At 33.8% G+C, this 18,570-nt stretch overlaps 3 protein-coding genes across 3 annotated transcripts in view; all 3 read right to left on the bottom strand.

The window, feature by feature from the left end:
* The window catches only part of LOC126497804 (olfactory receptor 5W2-like), a 2,085-nt gene extending 1,921 nt beyond the window's left edge, over window positions 1–164 (bottom strand). The window contains exon 1 of the mRNA XM_050135975.1: window positions 55–164. Within this exon, the coding sequence (XP_049991932.1) occupies window positions 55–164 (110 nt within the window). The remainder of the gene's footprint in view (window positions 1–54) is intronic.
* A 7,480-nt stretch (window positions 165–7,644) lies between these two features.
* Window positions 7,645–9,525, bottom strand: LOC126497731 (olfactory receptor 10AG1-like). The gene is made up of 2 exons (XM_050135909.1): window positions 9,483–9,525; window positions 7,645–8,573 (listed from the first exon to the last, which is right to left on the bottom strand). Exons 1-2 carry the CDS (start codon window positions 9,523–9,525, stop codon window positions 7,645–7,647), a joined length of 972 nt encoding a protein of 323 aa, XP_049991866.1.
* Window positions 9,526–15,764: 6,239 nt separating this feature from the next.
* Window positions 15,765–17,113, bottom strand: LOC126497689 (olfactory receptor 10AG1-like). The gene is made up of 2 exons (XM_050135867.1): window positions 17,087–17,113; window positions 15,765–16,700 (listed from the first exon to the last, which is right to left on the bottom strand). The coding sequence occupies exon 2, from the start codon at window positions 16,698–16,700 to the stop codon at window positions 15,765–15,767; it is 936 nt and encodes a 311-aa protein (XP_049991824.1). The 5' UTR covers window positions 17,087–17,113.
* Between the last annotated feature and the right edge of the window lie 1,457 nt (window positions 17,114–18,570).

Here is an 18,570-nt window from a genome sequence, read left to right as displayed (position 1 = left end):
AAAAAAAAAAAAAAAAAAAAAAAAAAAAAAAAAAAAAGATTGGCCAGAAGAGTAATGAGATAAACAAGTAAGAATGTGGTGAACAGGCCTACCTTTACGCCAGGATTATTGGTAATTCCCAAGAAAATGAATTCATCCACTGAAGAGCAATTTCCCCTATCCATTCTTCTTTATTTTGTAAATTTTAAAATAATTTTCAAAACTGAGTAGGTTCATTCTCAGTTATCTCTAAAAAAGAAAATAATTCATTCTCTGGATTTATTTTGCTCAGAAATCTGTTTTGCATAGAAATAAGTTACTATGTAAATAGATCTTTATGATAGTAATCATAATAGAACATACCTGATAGCTTGAAGATTCTGCTGTCATGATGTGTAACATCCATATACTATTGTGCAAAATGTACTTATTACATTATCAATATTTTGACCCTCTATTCCATTACCTTTGCAAACATGTTTTGATTTCCTGAAATCTTACATGATCTTCAAAATATGTTGACAAAAACATCATCCAAAGAGATTTCAGGCTATAAAATAAAATGTTAGTCATTTATTGATTTAAAAACATTTAACTAAGCCGGGCGGTGGTGGCGCACACCTTTAATCCCAGCACTCAGGAGGCAGAGGCAGGCAGATCTCTGTGAGTTCGAGGCCAGCCTGGTCTAGAAGAGCTAGTTCTACGACAGGAAACAAAAGAGCTACGGAGAAACCCTGTCTCGAAAATAAAAAAAAAAAACAATTAACTAAGCAGAAATATTAATTACATATATTCAGATCCTCTAAAATCATGGTTGGTTGAAAGAATATTTGCCAATTCTAAAAGCAATGGTTGTCTACGACACTGGTTGATGAAAATTAAAATCATTGTATTCTGATGCCATGTAGCTTGTAGTATGTGATAACAAAGAAATAAATCATATTTTCTTGCAATAATATACTTTATTTTCACTGGTCTTTGTGTCTTTTCCAAAGAATTGTCTAGAGACAAACATCTAGACTCTGGGCACTCAAAGAAGCATATTTAAAAAAAAAAAGAAAACTGGTAAATCTGTGACTTAATACTAATATATTCTTGTGTTTAGTTTTTAAGTCAGGAATTACATCTTAAACATGAAAAGAGTGTAAAGAAACATGAAATTTTTAGAGCTCTTTTTGTGTGTTCTTTAATATGTGATTGATTTGCACTTGTAGGACTCTTAAATGAAATTTTGTGAGTAGGAAACAGGGATGGATACACATTGAAAGCCATTTTCATTACACTGGCTCAGTAAGCATTACTTATAGTTTATATGGTGTTGAAGTAAAGTTGAATTATCACATGCTGTTATTTATAAAGTGGTACTCCATTATCTGTTAAAGGAATCATCAACAGAGAACACTAGCAAAGACTGTAATTTTTATATCGTCATGATGGTCACATAATCAGAGAGTTTCTTATGAATTTAGATTAAGATAAATTGAGTAAAATGCTCATTTTTAAGTTCAAAATTGTCTATTTTTGAGAAAAACTGCCATTTAACCATTTTACTTCATAATATATTAATATAAGCAGAGAGAAGTTGATTAATCTATGTAGCTCTCACTGTTTTCCAAAGAAGATCAATACTTTTAACTTTTAAATGTTGAAATCCAGGAACCTACCTGAGACGAACAGTTCAACCTTAGATGAATAATGGTAGTGTGTGCTTTTTCATGCAGTTAAAATTTGGGGTTTAAATCTCTGAAACTACTTCCCTAAGGTTTTGGTGTTATGAAACCATTTAATTAATTAGATTTCTATTTCAGAATTTTCCCCAAAGAATACATTAACATTTTAGGCATAGCTTGAGCTTAAGTTTTATGATAGTCAGCTAGTTGATCTGTCTCAGAATAAGAAATAAATTTAATTTTTCACTTTAAAACATAATTGATACAAACATAATGTATAATATGCAATGTTATCAATGGAAAACCTTTTCACAACCCTTTTCTCTGTGATAATGTCTGTCTTTGAGGTTGTGGTACGGCAGAAGGCTGGATCATGTTTTTGTATACATTCTCATAGTCTGCTTCTTTTGTAGATGGACTGAGTCCATTGATAGTAAGAGATAGTAATGACCAGTGATTGTAAATTCCTGTTATATTTCTGTGATAGTGGTTGTGTGTTTCCTTTCTTTGGGTTTTGCTGTTGGGAGGGGATCTGTTGCCCGTGTTTTTGTGTGTGTAGTTATCTTCATTTGGTTGGGGTTTTCCTTCTATTACTATCAGCAGGGATTTGTTTGTGGATACACATTATTTAAATGGTTATATAATGGAATATCTTGTTTTCTCCATCGATGATGATTGAAAGCTTTTCTGGTGTAGTAGTCTTAGCTTGCATCTGTGGTCTCTTAGTGTCTGCTGCACATCTTCCCAAGACCTTCTGGCTTTCACTGACAAGGTTGGTTTAATTCTGATATATTTACCTTTATATGTTACTTGACCTTTTTCCTTTGCAGCTCTTAATATTTTTATTTTTTGTTTTGCATTTTGATTGTTATATGGCAATGGGACTTTTTTTAATCTAGTCCATTTGGTGCTGTAAGCTTCTTGTACTTCCACAGAAATATTCTTCTTTGGTTGGAAAAGTTTTCTTCTATTATTTTGTTGAATATATTTTATGTGACTTTCAGCTGGAGTTCTCTTTCTTCTATTCCTATTATTCTTAGGTTTTCATGGTATCCCAGATTTCCTGGATGTTTTGTGTTAAGAATTTGTTGGACTTAATATTTCATTTGACTAATGAATTTATTTCCTCTATAGTATCTTCAACTCCTGAGATTCTCTCTTTCATCTCTTGTAATTTGCCTCTATAACTTCGGTTCCTTTACCCAGATTTTCCATATGCAGAATTCCTTCTGATTGTGTTCTCTTTATTGCCTCTATTTAATTCTTCAAGTCTTGAACTGTGTGCTTTAACTGTTTGATTATTTTTTTTTATGGTTTTTGTTTTGTTTTGAGGGATTTATTAATTTTTTCCAATTTTTCCTTGTCATTTCCTCCATTTCATTAAGGGAGTTTTTCATTTCCTCTTTAAAGGTCTCCAACATCTTCATAAAGTTATATTTAAAGCATTTTCTTCTGCTTCTTCTTGGTTAGGATGATAATTCTTTCTGTTGTATGACCACTGGCTTCTGGTGTTACCATGTTGCTTTTTAGGTTGTTGGATGAATTCTTGCATTGGCATCTACCCATCCTTTCCTTCAATTGATGCTGGCAGTGTCTTTGCATCTTGGTCCAATCCTTGCAGTGGCTGTCTAAGTCTTTGGGAATCAATCAATCCTGGTGTGCTCTGTACAATGAATATCTGTGTCTCTGGGAGCCACTAAGATCTTTCTTAGCCTGCTCTCTTGGTCTGCTTTGCTTCTTCACTCTCTTGGCCCTCTCTCTTGGTCCTCTCAGAAGGAAACTCCCCTGCTGGCTGGCTTGAGAAGGTGAGACAGGTGTGGGAGAGGCCTAGATTTCTGCCTCACTATGAAGGGCCTAGAAAGTAGGGTGTGCTGCTGGGTGGTGGTCACTCACCTCTTAGTCCTCTCAGTATTGTAGCAAGCTGTGTTTCAGAGTTCCACTAAATTTGCAGGAGGTTAGGTGAGTTTGGAGGCAGGATGGTGGTTGTAGTTTGCAGGGTCTGGTGGATGAGGGTGGGTTTTGGGGTAGCCTACCTGCAGGAAACTCTCCTGCTGGCTGACTAGAGAAGCCAAGGCAGCTGAGAGAGGGTCCCATTTTTTTTTATTATTTTTTATTTATTTATTTTTTTTTCTGGTGGCTAGTCACTCACCTCATGGTCCTCTCTGTATTGTAGAAAGCTGTGTTTCAAGGTTCCACATAGGTTGCAGGAGGACAGATGAGTGTTAGGGTGGGATGGGGATTAAAGCTTGCAGGAAATGGTAGATGGGGTGGGTATTGGGGTAGCCTACCTGCAGGAAAGTCTCCTGCTGGCTGGATAGAGAAGGTGAGGCAGAGATTCTCTCTGTATTGTAGAAAGCTGTGTTTCAGAGTTCTACCAAGGTTTCAGGAGGATAGACAAGTTATGGGTCAGATGGGGCTTGTAGCTTGCAGGATCTTGTGGAAAGGGTGTGTTTTGGCGCAGCTTACCTGTAGAAAACTCTCCTGCTGGCTGACTAGATAAGCCGAGGCAGTTGGGGTGGGGACCCGGTGTTTTGTCCCACTATGCAGGGCCTATATTGTCATCACCTCTTGGTTCTAATACTAACTTAAAATGTTACAGTTTGAGATTTAACTCACACACAATAAAATTCTCACAATTTTGAAAGTAAGAACTAGTTTGAAATTTACATTTCTTAAAATCTTCCTACATCTCTGTACTTAACATTCATTACTTCAATATGAAATATAACTTTACTTGGACCTACATTTTCTTATTTCCACTCAGTCGTTGTAAATGATAAAAAATTTTCTCATTCCCTGGAACTTTTCTGATTATAACATCATGTATAAAGAGAATTATATTATAAAAGGGCTTTAGTGTCAGATTTTCATGTATTATGGATTGATAACTACGGAGTTATAGGATCTTCTGTTGTTAGACAGTTGTTGCTGGGATAGCAGGATCATAGCATATAACCCTTTCTAATAAGTCTCTTTTATATATACATGTCCCATTTGTTTTATTCTTCTAAAGAACCCTGATTTTTACAGGAATCATGGTCAATATAGCAAAAGGGAGAGAAAGGAGGAATAGATAACATTGTGAATGTCTGAAAACTCATAAAAATCTTATTTTATATTTGTATAAATTTATAAATACATATATGTCATTAAAACAAAAGTATATTGTCTAAATTAATGTTTTTAGGTGGACTGTGAAATGTGGATAGAAAAATAACATAAGAAATGGCGGAGTTTTAAGTTATATAGAAGTCATCTAGTTGTAGTGAATATGTAAGAGTAAATGTCAGGATGGGAACTGATAAAAAAGGCAAATTAGTTTATTTCAACTAGTAATGCCTTCACCAGAATATATTTTTATGTTAATTTCTAAAGGGAAATTGTGATAATCAATGAATCTTTTTCCAGGTTTATGTTTTGACTATTATTATTTGAGCCATTTGAATCCATGAAACTTTTCCTATTCACTCCTGCTTTTCTATAAAAAATTGATCAAGATAATACAGAAAACTTTCCAATGTTAAAATACTGTTAATATGTCTCAAAAATAAAACAGTAAAGGCTAGTAGATGCAGAATAATGTGGCATTATGTATTAACTTAATACAATATGAATCACACCATATTGTAGACTTGAGATACACATAAACAAATTTTAAAAAATTCTATGGTGTTTGGAAGTCATTTGAAATTAAAGTGTTGTTTTTATAGTGGTTCTCAGTCTATTGAGATTGCAAAATAAACAATTCCACAAACACTTTTTTCTCTCCCCTCCCCTTTGTTATGATCTTGTAATTGAGTTATGGTTTTCTTGAATGAACTGCTTGTGGCAAGATGTTGAAATCTTGCCGGGCGATGGTGGCGCACGCCTTTAATCCCAGCACTCGGGAGGCAGAGGCAGGCGGATCTCTGGGAGTTCGAGACCAGCCTGGTCTACAAGAGCTAGTTCCAGGACAGGCTCCAAAGCTACAGAGAAACCCTGTCTCGAAAAACCAAAAAAGAAAAGAAAAGAAAAAAAATGTTGAAATCTTAATGTCATCTTCAAGGATTCTTTGTAGTACAAGATAGCCTATGTGGAAGGTTTAAAGATAAGGTGTGGGCATTTCTAGGTGACCCATATTTTGCTAGCTGCCCTATCTCTAATCAAATTGTAATTCGTTTTTATGGTCTTTATCTAGTTGGTTTCATTGTGGCATAGTCATTCAATGATTTTTCCTGTGACATTAGCTTATGGTAAGATGGCTATGTCACTTATGATTATGTTAACTTTTTTTGCTAATTTCTGGATTTTATATTATTTTAAAAAATATTATTTCCCCCAAAATATGATGCCTATTTTTTTCCTAAGAGTAGTACTTAAATTTCATAGACAGTGATAAAATATCTCAGAAGAACAATAGAAAGTAATTAAAGTTTATCTTACCGAAACATTCTGCACGTTTTTGTTTTATGATTACTTTGAATTATCCATCATCTATCTATTTATTTATTTTTGCTTTTAAGGTTGTGAAAAACCGAACACCATGATTATGGAAGCATGTGAAAGTGAATGCATAGTTGGGACTCAAGTTAATACTATTATCAGGTTGAATATGTACTTGTAATGTTCTATGTCCTACAAATTGAAGCATTTTCCAATATCATCATGGATAACACATATAACACACTGCTTTTGGAGATTATATAAGATTAAGCCATAAACAAATAACAAAAGTTGAGTTGTTCAAAAGAGTAAAAGAAATGTGTATAGATTTTGACATCTTTTGTCTTACTAGTTTTCTGCTTGCTAGATTATCTGTTTAGATTATTTGTTGTTGTATTTTATTGAGAAATAGAGTAAGATGGTGAGAGAGATAACACATTATGCTAGATGCGTGAGGAGTTGGGGAGGGTCTGTAGCAAGACAGGTGAGGGGAAAGAACTTGATCAAAATGTATTTTATTTTTAGGTAAAAATATAAAAAATGAAAAAAACAGAAAAACTATTTGGCATAATAGACTGTCTCTTTCCTTTATAATGATCTTATAAAATAATCTTAAAATATTTAAAAGTAAAATAAAACAGAGTCAATTCAACAGTCACAAAATGTTTCTAAATATAGCCACCACACCAGAATGTTGCTAATCAAATGTTCATCATTCTTTTCTTCCTGGTTTATTATTTGTGATTTCAAATAGATGCACAGGAATGATAAAAGGGAGCACAATATCAGGACTTTTCTATTCATAGAGATGATCTGAAAGGCACCTGACTATTCAACACTTTACTCAAATATGATAATTCTGTTATATGAATTCATGGAATAAAACTATACTCATAAAATTAATATTCTTTAAAAAATCTCAGAAAATAATCCAAGAACAGAAAAATTATGTTTACCATCATATTTTTCATTTACATGATCGTTTTCTTCCTCATCATGACAAATGACTAAAACATATAAAATCAAATTAAAGAGATGTACACATTTGTACTTTCTGGACTAAGAGACATGAATGAATAAATATAATCCACCACACAAATAGTCAGAATATAAATAATTAGATGAAGGAGAATCATGACTATGTGACAGGCATTAAATGTTTCTGATGTACTTAAATGTACCTACATGGAAGAAAATAAAGAAATGTTAGGTGAATTGAAAACTTCTTCTCAGTGAATTAATAACCTAGAATCTACTATTGCACAGATTGGAATTTATACTTCTAATAGTTGATGTTAAATTTAATCCACTAACAGTCTACATTTTGTTTCTTTCTGCATAGAGGAAAAGCAACCACATTAAAAATTTTTATTGAGAAAATATTTCCCTAGACATAGATCATTGAAGATAGATGATATGCATAGTACATTTACAAATGATGAAAATTTCATAATATTTGAGTGCAAAATATACAAAAATGGTAAGTGAGTGCCTTCTCAAAACAAGCATAAATAGATGTTACTCTAAAATCAAAACCACAAAAGTCAAAACAATTTATACAAAATGGATAGCACTATTCTTTAAGAAATAACCTTTTCAGAGCTGCAATCACCTTCTTGTTCCTGAGGCTGTATATCAGTGGATTGAGCATGGGAGTCACAATTGTGTAGAACAGAGACAACAGTTTGTCACTTCCTGGAGAATGCATGGACTTTGGTCTCAAGTAGGTAACTGTAGCTGATCCATAAAACAAAACCACTACCAGCAAATGGGAAGAGCATGTGGAGAAGGCTTTGGCCCTCCCTTTGGCTGTTGGCAACCTCAGAATGGTTGCAATGATTTTGATGTACGATGTAAGGACCAGTATGAAGGGGAGTGCAGCCACCACCATAACAACCACATAGACAGACAGCTCGTGCACTGAAGTGTCCCCACACGCTAGCTTGAGAATCGGGGGTATATCACAGAAGAAGTGTTCTATTTTATTAGAATTGCAGAAGTGCAGGTCGAAAATCTGACATGCCTGTCCTATCTGGATTGGAATGCCGCCAAGCCAGGATCCCACGGCCAGCTGAGTGCACTTCGTTGGGCTCATGATCAGAATGTAATGCAGAGGGTTGCAGATGGCCACATAGCGGTCATAGGACATCACAGCCAGCAGCACACATTCAGTAGTTCCAAAAATAAGGAAGAAGCACAACTGAGTGGCACAGGACATCACTGAAATTCTTAGGTCCTGCATCTCAATGTTGAACAGAATCCTTGGGACAATAACTGATACGTAACAGATTTCCAGAGAGGAAAAATTTGCCAGGAAAAAATACAAGGGTTTCTGCAATGCAGGGTCCATACTGGTTATTAATATTATGAGGAAATTTCCAGTCAGGATAATTATATAAACAGCAGAGAACACTGCTAATATAAATCCTTGGAGATTGGGAAGGTCCGAAAATCCTATCAGAACAAATTGCATCACTGTTGAAACATTTTCTATGGCATTGAGTCCCTCATGATTCACCTATGGAAAATGTTAAATCACAAATAGACATCACTTCTAATTTCAGCCTAATTAGCTTCATCTATACTTTTCTGACAGCACAAGTCTCTTTTTAGTAATTAAACATTAAGATTCCATTGTTCTAAAAAGTATAATCAAATATATTTTCATAATTTATAAATGATGATTAAGAACTTGTATTTTCATCTTCTGACATATATTTTATTATGTTTTTGCATTGATAGGACACATGATTTAAATTGTATAATTCATTTGTAAATGCAATATCTAAAAGCCCTATGATGTTGCTGTGGTTTCTTCAAGATATTTTCTAGGTTTGTGTTCTGTAGAATTTCAATACAAAACAAAATAGAATTAAGCCATTAAATACCTTTTCATAGTTGTTATCCTTTAAGTGCAAGTTATATAGGATCAGTAGGCATAAATATTGTTTAGACTTTTAAGTTCATTAGTGTTTATCTGATTTTTTTTAACAATATTATTCTCACTAATTCTGCTATCATCATATTTATGTTTTTTCCATTCAGTATTGTCACAGTGTGTATTTGTTTTTGTGTGTTTGTCTGTGTGTGTATTTGTGCACATTAATGTGTGTTCGTGTTTATGTTATTTTTATTTTTCTGATTTTTATGCATAAATATGAATTAAAAGTGTTAATTTTCACTATGCTTTATCAACACATTATGTGTAACAAATAGCTTACAGTTTTGCAGAGCTAATTTATTAACCAACTGGATAAATTATTAACACATTAAAGTGCTTATTTCACATCAATAGTCCACCAAAACATGCTACTGTTCATGATGATAGTTTGACCCCTGCCAGTTGCACATTAAGGACATCTTACATATGTATCTCTGTTCATTATCAAATAATAGGGGTAAGCATATGATGAATTTTTTCTTCCTCTTTAATCATGTATAAGTAGTATATCATGTAATTTTTCTTTACTATGAGCTATTGTATTATCATATAATCTTATGAAACATAGGAAAATAAAACTAAGTAGCTCACAATAAGGAGAATCCTCATCACCGTTTGTCCACAATGTTAGTGTGGTCAGTGAAAAGGGAACAAGCTTCAAAAACATACTGAGAATAAATTCAATTTTATAGTAATCTAGAATATAATAAATTGGTTAAAATATGCTCAGTGTCCTGTAATTTTATTAGAATATGGTGATAGAAATTGAGAAAACCTAAGATATATTCTCACTATAGTGGCAGTAGAGAGTGCCAGGAGCCAAAATACAGGGAGACATGGGAAGATGGAAGGAGACGACAATGGACATGAAGCTTTCCTTGGTGTATAAAAAGAAAAGCCTAAACCTCTGTTGCACAACAGAGAGTTAAAAATTTATATTGTGCTGCTGGATAACACATGAGACAAAATCTGTTTTTAAACAAAGTCATCATAAAAATATGCATATTTGTTTGACAGTTTACCCTGATTTTATCACAGTAATATATAAATGGTGTATCAGAATTTCCTTCCTTTGAACTCATATGATTAGCTAATCAGATAAAATAAAAAGAAGAATGAAGAAAGTGATAAATAGATCACTTCATAGGAGATATGGTAACTGAGTTGGTAGAGCATCTATAATTTAAGTAAGTGGTGATGTTGCTAAGCAAAGGTTTCAAGCTCAGACTCTGCTTTCTCTATGTGCCTGTCACCACTATAACCATTCTTCACTCAGAGATGCATTCCAATTTAAGGAAAGAACTAATAGAGAAAAGCAACATGGAAAACAAAGGAAACGTTTTAACATAAGCATGATAGGATATAAATCAATTTTATAATACCCATTACCTAAATTACTTAATGGTTATGTAAAATTGTGCCTTTTGGAGATCTTATTTCTATATTTAAAATACATAAAATATTTGATGATTTCTTAAGCAGATTATTTCATTAATAAATATTGAGAGTTAAATGAAGATATTGGTAAAGATGTAATATTTATTAAACAAGCTTAATTTGCAATAGAGTGCTTTCCATTTTTTATGTGATTACTTAGCATTTGTATCTAGTCTGCTGACTCAACCAGTGTTTCAAATATAAGCATTAAATTTTTATCTTATTCTCTGTAATTAAATATTGTTTTTTTGGTGTTTCTATATTGTACATATAACCTTGTATTTATTCCATTTCCTTTCACACTCACCTATCTTATTCTACACACAATATAATACATACCATTATTGTTTGCCTTCAATATGAGAAAGGCAAAGATAGTTTTCAGCTCATGAAGCTTATTTAAAACAGTGTCTCACTGCCTTTTCAAATGTCTCAGGATAAACTACCTATATCATTTAAGTAATAAAATTCGCTACCCTGGGGATCAACTCTTTTCCCATGCAACCTTCTAACTGAGATATTAATTCTCCTTGTCACTCACAGAGAAGAGTACAACAACCAAAATAATATCCAGGGAGGTTATTTTTAAGAATGATGTGCATGCTTATGTGTTTTGATCAGATCCATTCTGCACTCCTTCTTCTCCAACCTCCCCATCCCAACCATCACTTTTTGTTCTCAAAACCCAAACCCTCTTATTTCCCTGAGTCAAGTTGGTATTTCTGTATATGTCTATGAGATGTCTTCCTGGGTATATCCCTGAAACATAAATGCATGTCTCATTCCTCAGCAGCCTTCAATTGGCACCAATGTCTCAGATAGGGTTCCGGCTTCATGAAGCTTTTCCTGTTCCATAGTGAAAGTTAAGTTGTCTTGACCTTTTCCAAATCTTGTGCACCCAGTCCCATTTGCCAGGAGTTCATGTATGCTACAGACCTGTTATGTTCAAAAGAGACTGATTTGCTTCTGAGGTCAACTTTTTAGTTTACAATTTTCTGCACAATCTTCAGAGGAGTAGGTGTGATGTAGGTATCTCACTTAGCTGAGTATTCCACATCCCCTTATTTTATGCATGTTGCTATCTTTGGAAGTCTATTAATTAGCATCTATTACAAAGAAGAGTTCCTGTGATGATGGTAGAAAAATAAACTAATCTATTTCATATTCAGCTTCTACAATTTTGTTATCAAGTAATGAAATCTTTGATAACACCAACATATTATATCTTTTTAAAATAATTAATACAAATTTTAATTTTTGTGTAGTTGATTATCATCATTTTGTAAAAGTAATTTCCAAAAATGTATCGTTTGCTATTAGGAAAAGACACCACAGCTCCTGCATATTTGAATACTATGTACAGTTCTTTAAAATAATGTATAAATACCTTTCGCAGAAATTTATATGTGTAGAAAACAATGTCTTTAAAATAAAACAGTTTAGAAAAACAATAACATTTTGAATCCTATTAGAATTTAGGATTTTTGTGGATTTAATATAATGTTAAGAGACTGGCTGACCTTTAGCATGGACAGAAGAGTACTGAAAATGATGATCTGGCTATATTTCACAAGCTCAGGCTTAAAGCTAAGTTTTAACTGATGGGTAGCATAAAAGCTCTTTTCTGGTTAGGAGCTGCTTCATGGGCTATAACCAAGCAAAGTTCAATGTTTCTGAAACACAGACAATTACCTTACAAACACACAAATCACACACACACACACACCATATATATACAGACATGGACACAGAGACAGGGAAACACAAACAGCACATATACAGACAAAGACACACACATATACACACACAATACACTCAAATAATTTAAACATTTTTAATGTTTAAAAACATAAAGACTTATACTTAGTAATACTGAAGTATTGTAGTTATTATCTTTCACCAAGACAACACAGCATCAGCCTTTAGACAAATGGTGTTTTCATGTTTTCTTTTTATTAAAAATTTCTACCTCCTCCCCTCCTCCCATTTCCCTCCCCTTCTCCCTCCCTCTCCAGTCCAAAGAGCAGTCAGGGTTCCCTGCCTGTGGGAAGTCCAAGGTCCTCCCCGCTCCATCCTGGTCTAGGAAGGTGAACATCCAAACTGGCTAGGCTCCCACAAAGCCAGAACATGCAGTAGAATCAAAACCCAGTGCCATTGTCCTTGCCTTCTCAGCAGCCCTCATTGTTCGCCATGTTCAGAGAGTCCGGTTTGAGCACATGCTCCATCAGTCCCAGTCCAGCTGGCCTTGGTAAGCTCCCATTAGACCTGTCTCAGTGGGTGGGTGCACCCCTCGTGGTCCTGACTTCCCTGCTCATGTTCTCCCTCCTTCTGCTCCTCATTTGGACCTTGGGAGCTCAGTCCAGTGCTCCAGTGTGGGTCTCTGTCTCTATCTCCATCCATCACCAGATGAAGGTTCTATGGTGATATGCAAGATATTCATCAGTATGGCTATAGGATAGGGTCATTTCAAGCTCCCTCTCCTCAGCTGCACCACCACCACCTGGCTATTTCTCTTAAGATAGTAAACGGTACCGGGTGTGGTACCACATGTGTTTAATCCCAGGGCTGGAGGGCAGAAGCAGACTGATCTTTATGAGTTCTAGGCCAGCCTGGTTCTAGGACAGAGTTAGTTCCAGGACAACCAGAAACCCTTGTCTCGAAAAAACAAATAGAGAATAAACAGTGTCATAATAAACCAAAAAGTGATGTTTTGAATGAATAATTAAACATATATCTCTAAGTGATTTATGAATTAAGTGAGAATTTTTTTCTAATGGTGACAAATATAAAATGCCTTAAAATAAGATAATTTATTTTTATTTTTCTATCATTGATAAAAGATGTATCAAAGATTTATCATTATTGAGGTAGCTATGTGATCTTCAGCCTGACTCTTCTTCTTTTATGGCTTGTGGTCAAATCAGGCCTTTTTATTCCCCACATTATAACATATTATAAAGTTTTGAAAGCGTAGTGGATGATAATAGATGTGCCAACTATGTATTTTATGTGTAAAAATTGTGAAGAGCATACACACTCTCTATACACTATTTCTTCTGTAAATTTAGTCACAAAACCACAACTATCAGGAAAAGTTTTTGACAGAGCAATTTTTTGGTCACCACTTCAGAGGACCAGACAATTTCTGCTTTTAGTATCTCTCAGTTCATCAAATCTAAAGTTTCAGAAAATTACTGAATGACACTCTTAATCAATGATCATATCAATTTAACCAGAGTAGTGTTTTCTCATTTTGTAATGAATATAAATTACAGAATGCATATGCTAAATCTTTATGTAGACATAACCATGTGGAAAATAGTTCAAAAACACAATGAAAGAGGATGTTTACTCTAGTCAAAGAAGTGTTTTATGGAAGTAAAATACTAAGTTTAGATACAAAAACAAATATATTAAAGAGGCATTTTATAGACATTTATTGAAAGTTATCAATATACAAAATTTATATATTTTTCCAGTTTTGAGTCTATCATTTGCAATTTATTTTTAACTATTTACAGCCATTAATTGGGGCTCTTTGGACATGAATGGTTAATGACGTTAATCATATTTTATTAGGTATTTCTGAGACTTGTAGTAGAGTATAAATTGAAATATTTTACATATTTATTTATTATGGAGTTTCATCTGTAACTAGTAATTTGGGAAAATATTATTATGTGATCATTCCTTTTGTTATGTAATTAATTTTGAAACATTTCCCAGTGTTTAAAGAAATGCTATCTTAGGAATCAACTCTGTAACTTTTGTTAATAACCAGTTAAACCATTTCCTTTTATGCACTATATTTTAGATGACATAATTTGCATTTTTTAGATATTTTTCCTGATTCTAGAGCTTAAGCTTTAATACTTAAGTATATTGTCACTTTACTGTGCAATTACACATGTGTGTGGTCTTGTGCATTTATTTATTTATTCTATTTTGTATTACCATCTGTTAAACATTACTCCTTTAATATGAAACAGAAATGCAAAAATAAACATCACATTAATTCTTTGAATGAGTTCATTTTTATTTTTTTCAGTTTAACAGCCCTTTTCACCAATTGCAAACATATACTACATGTTCTGTGATTACTTTAATTCTATTATTCACTCTTACCCCTGAAACACCTGATGACAATTTACTCTTTCTGAAGCATCACCCTTCTGTTTTTATGCCATCCTTTTAGCATTAAATTTAACTTGGCTATTTGTCTGTACATGCACTGAAGGTCAGTGTCTGAGCAGGGATAATTTACCAAGAATGCCACCACTTCAGAAAAAGACAGAACCTCCTTCAAAACGAGGTGCATATTGCAGATCTGGGATGAGATAAATGAAAATGAATGGTTATGTCGATCGATGTTCAATTTTCCCGTGCAAAGCTGTTCAACGGCTGAATAATATTAGCAATTCCCCTAATCAGGGGTAAAAGAAGAAAGCACATATCTGCAGATACCATATAACTGTTTGGACTTCAGCAAATTTTGAAATAACTCAAGTACTTGCATTCACACCTAAATTTAGGGAATCCATTTTGGTAAAGATGGAAAGGCCAAGGTGTAGATCTGTGAATTGTAGTTTAAAAAAAAGAAAAACATCAGCAGCAAGAACAACAGCTGCAGAACTTCATAGTAAAGTAATCTAGGATTACTATAATAAAGGAGAAAATAAATGAAAAAATATCGTGTATGTTCACTGTGTTGTTATACCACAAAGTGTTCTCATACTAATTAGGAGAAAGGATGTGGGTCTCAGCTTTTCCTTTGGTATCGCGATGGAATTATTCCATAGTGGAGCGGAATGGCTTAAACAAATAAACTCAAATAGCAACTGTAGTTGTTTCCAGATCTTTTCAGAGTGTCAGGAAGTCTTGCCGATAATTCAGTCATCACTTACGTAATTACTCAATAAGCATCCATTATTCTATTCCTACTAGAAGTTATTTCTATATGCTTCAGAACCATAGAAGACTGTTGGAAAATATACGTATGAATATGTAAAAGAATCTATTAACATTAAGGTATGGAAGTAAAATTTTGAATTCTACCTACATACTTAAAATGAAAATATGAAATATTAAAGTTTTGCTTTTAAAAATAAATATTTTTTTTCTAAGATGGTTTACTGAGGATGGGTAAACTTGCCTAATGAACAACTAAATAGACTAAAGTGAATAAGAATATATGTTTAAAAATTGCATTATAAAATGGAAGTGTTTTCCTTCTCAATATGAGGATGGAGCATTACAAAATGTGTTAGTTACCAGTAATTCAAGGAAATACAACAATCTGATGCTAACACACGGCCCTACTTTTGCAGTTTTAACTTTCTCAGTGCAGCAATCACCTCCTTGTTCCTAAGGCTGTATATGAGTGGATTGAACATGGGAGTCACAATCGTGTAGAACAGAGACAACAGTTTGTCAGTTCCTGGAGAATGCATGGATTTTGGTCTCAAGTAAGTAATGGTACCAGACCCATAAAACAGAACCACCACCAGCAAATGGGACGAACATGTGGAGAAGGCTTTTGCCCGCCCTTTGGCTGTAGGTAACCTTAGGATGGTGGCAATGATTTTACTGTAGGATGTAAGCACCAGTATGAAGGGGAGCGCAGCCACCACCATAACAACCACATAGACAGACAGCTCGTGCACTAAAGTGTCCCCACAGGCCAGCTTGAGAATGGGGGGTATGTCGCAGAAGAAATGGTCTATTTGGTTAGAATCACAGAAATGCATAGAGAATATCCAACAGGTTTGGCCAATCTGGATTGGGATGCCACTGATCCAGGAGCCTGCGGCCAGCTGAGTGCATTTTCTCGAGTTCATGACCAGAGGATACTGCAGAGGGTTACAGATGGCCACATAGCGGTCATAGGACATCACAGCCAGGAGAAAGCATTCATCCGTTCCCAACATAAGGAAGAAGCACATCTGCACGGCACAAGACAGCATGGAAATGTTTCTATTCTGTGTCCAAATGTTGAACAGAATCCTTGGGACAGTCACTGATACGTAACAGATTTCCAGAGTGGAAAAATTTGCCAGGAAAAAGTACATGGGTTTTTGCAATGTAGGGTCAAGTCTAGTTATTAATATTATGAGGCAATTACCAATGAGTATAATCATGTAAATGATGGAGAATACTGCAGACAGAATTCCTTGGAGGTTGGGAAGTGAAGCGAATCCCAGCAGGACAAATTGGGTTACTGTGGAAATGTTGCTTTCTGCTTCAAACTTCATCTGTGGAAATGATTTATTTCCACAGTATGAATCATTTGTCTTTAGCTTTGTTTCCATCTCTACAATCCAAGAATACCTTTCATTTTTATTACTCCATTCTCTATAAGAATTTGTCACTGTAAACAAATGCCTATTCACAGCCTCATATTTCGTCCTTCTCAAGAAATTATATTAATTTTACTATAAGAAATTTTTTTAAATTCGTAGTATTCACTTAAACCGACTATAATTGGTAATTTGAAATATGTTCAATATTGGTTACTTGAGTTTATACTCATTACTCAAATATGTTTTCTGTGACCCTCAGCTTATATTTATTTGATTTTCAAATCACCAGTTTCAGTCTACGATAATTTAAAGATTAAATATCTACAAAACAAGGTTGCTTGATTCTTAAAAACTGATAGTAAGAAATATAATACATCAAATATTATTTAAGCATTAATAACAAACAATAGAATACAACAAAATAATATTTAAACTTCAATGTACAATCTTCAAAACCATCACTTAAATTGTGCTCACATTTTATAGTGAGTAGTGATAATGACTGAGGTGATGTATGTGTTGAAAATCTCAGTAATAACTCTAAGGGTAAGGTGCACATTCCAGACATGTTTGCTTACTTTATAGAAAGATTGCCGTCTGCCACTTGTATATGTGACTGTCTTAAACCTCTCAGCTACTAACTAATTTCTACAAATGTAATTCATTTCCTTTAGTTCATTCTGTGATGTGTTATTGTATGTGGATGTTATTGGTAGGTTTACATATATTTTCATTTCCTTATATCCAGACCGGCATTGTAAGCATTTTTAAAAAAGTCTGCATCTAATGTGTGTTGGAAACTTATTATTTGATAAAAGTGGTTTAGTATCTTATTGGGAAATTGCTAAGTGTAAGCACCTGCTTCAATCATGCTATCCCCCAAGGTGTAAGATGTGGTTTCAGCTAGAATTCAAAACCTCTCCTACTCAATGAAACTTTTGAAATTTGTGTCTGTGAATGTTAAGTGGATAGGAGTGGAGGTCTGGAAGAATGATTTTATTTCCATTATCGCTTGCAGAAATAGTATTCCTAAAATCATTTTGGTAGGAACAATATTGTTACATATTATTTCATAAATGATATGGAGGATAAATGGAATAGCTCAATGCAAGAGAGATCCACATAAGCAGTCATTTGCTAAGAATGGTAAGTGTAGCCAGTGACTTAGAAGCATGCATCAAACACACAGCGTAAATAGGAATTTATGGTGTTATTGCATTTACTATATTCTGGACAAAACAATTACTTAAAATATCCATAGTCTTCCACTGTCCTAAATTCTATTTATTAAAGTTTGACGCAAAGCATTGTAGCAAACAGTGTACACTGTCTCAGAGAAGAGAAAATTTTATAGCTTACAAGAACCATGGAGAACAAGTACTTGAGGGATACAAAGTAAGGTTCATTAGCAGTAACTAAATTGTACTTAAAATTAAAAGTTGCTTTTGCTATCCTACAGCTGTGAATATAGTCGATTATATTTTATTATTTGCTAAACTTAACCCTAAGGAAACATTTGAATATGTTAAACATAATAATTAAACATGCTTCAGAAGAGAACATTTTCCCAATTTTAATGTTATAGAGTAACATACATCAAACCTCAGCATGGTTCCCAAAACTTTCATAATTGCAATGTACCAGCCAAAAATAAATGAAAAATAAATGAGACTAGGAGAAATGAATGTCATTACACACACAGTATTATAACTAAATTACTTAGATAATCATTTGATTGTGGACAGTAACACAACTATGATATGATTTCAAGTGTGACTTACTCAAAAAATGCCCATGTAGCCTATAGTATCCTACAGTATCT

This window comes from Alexandromys fortis, unplaced genomic scaffold (assembly GCF_014885135.2).
Source record: "Alexandromys fortis isolate MF-2015 unplaced genomic scaffold, M_Fortis_MF-2015_v1.1 scaffold_23, whole genome shotgun sequence".
In the NCBI taxonomy this organism is placed as follows: domain Eukaryota; kingdom Metazoa; phylum Chordata; class Mammalia; order Rodentia; family Cricetidae; genus Alexandromys; species Alexandromys fortis.
Note: the sequence above shows the minus strand (reverse complement) of the source record. Positions and strands in the feature narration are given on the sequence as shown.

Coding starts and splice junctions, on each gene's coding strand:
- LOC126497731 (XM_050135909.1), bottom strand. CDS start 9,525: ATGATATACTACTTATACATGATTAAAGAGGAAGAAAAAATTC. Junction 8,574..9,482: donor TAAAGAGGAAGAAAAAATTC/ATCATATGCTTA, acceptor ATCATGAGGGAC/TCAATGCCATAGAAAATGTT.
- LOC126497689 (XM_050135867.1), bottom strand. CDS start 16,700: ATGAAGTTTGAAGCAGAAAGCAACATTTCCACAGTAACCCAATTTGTC.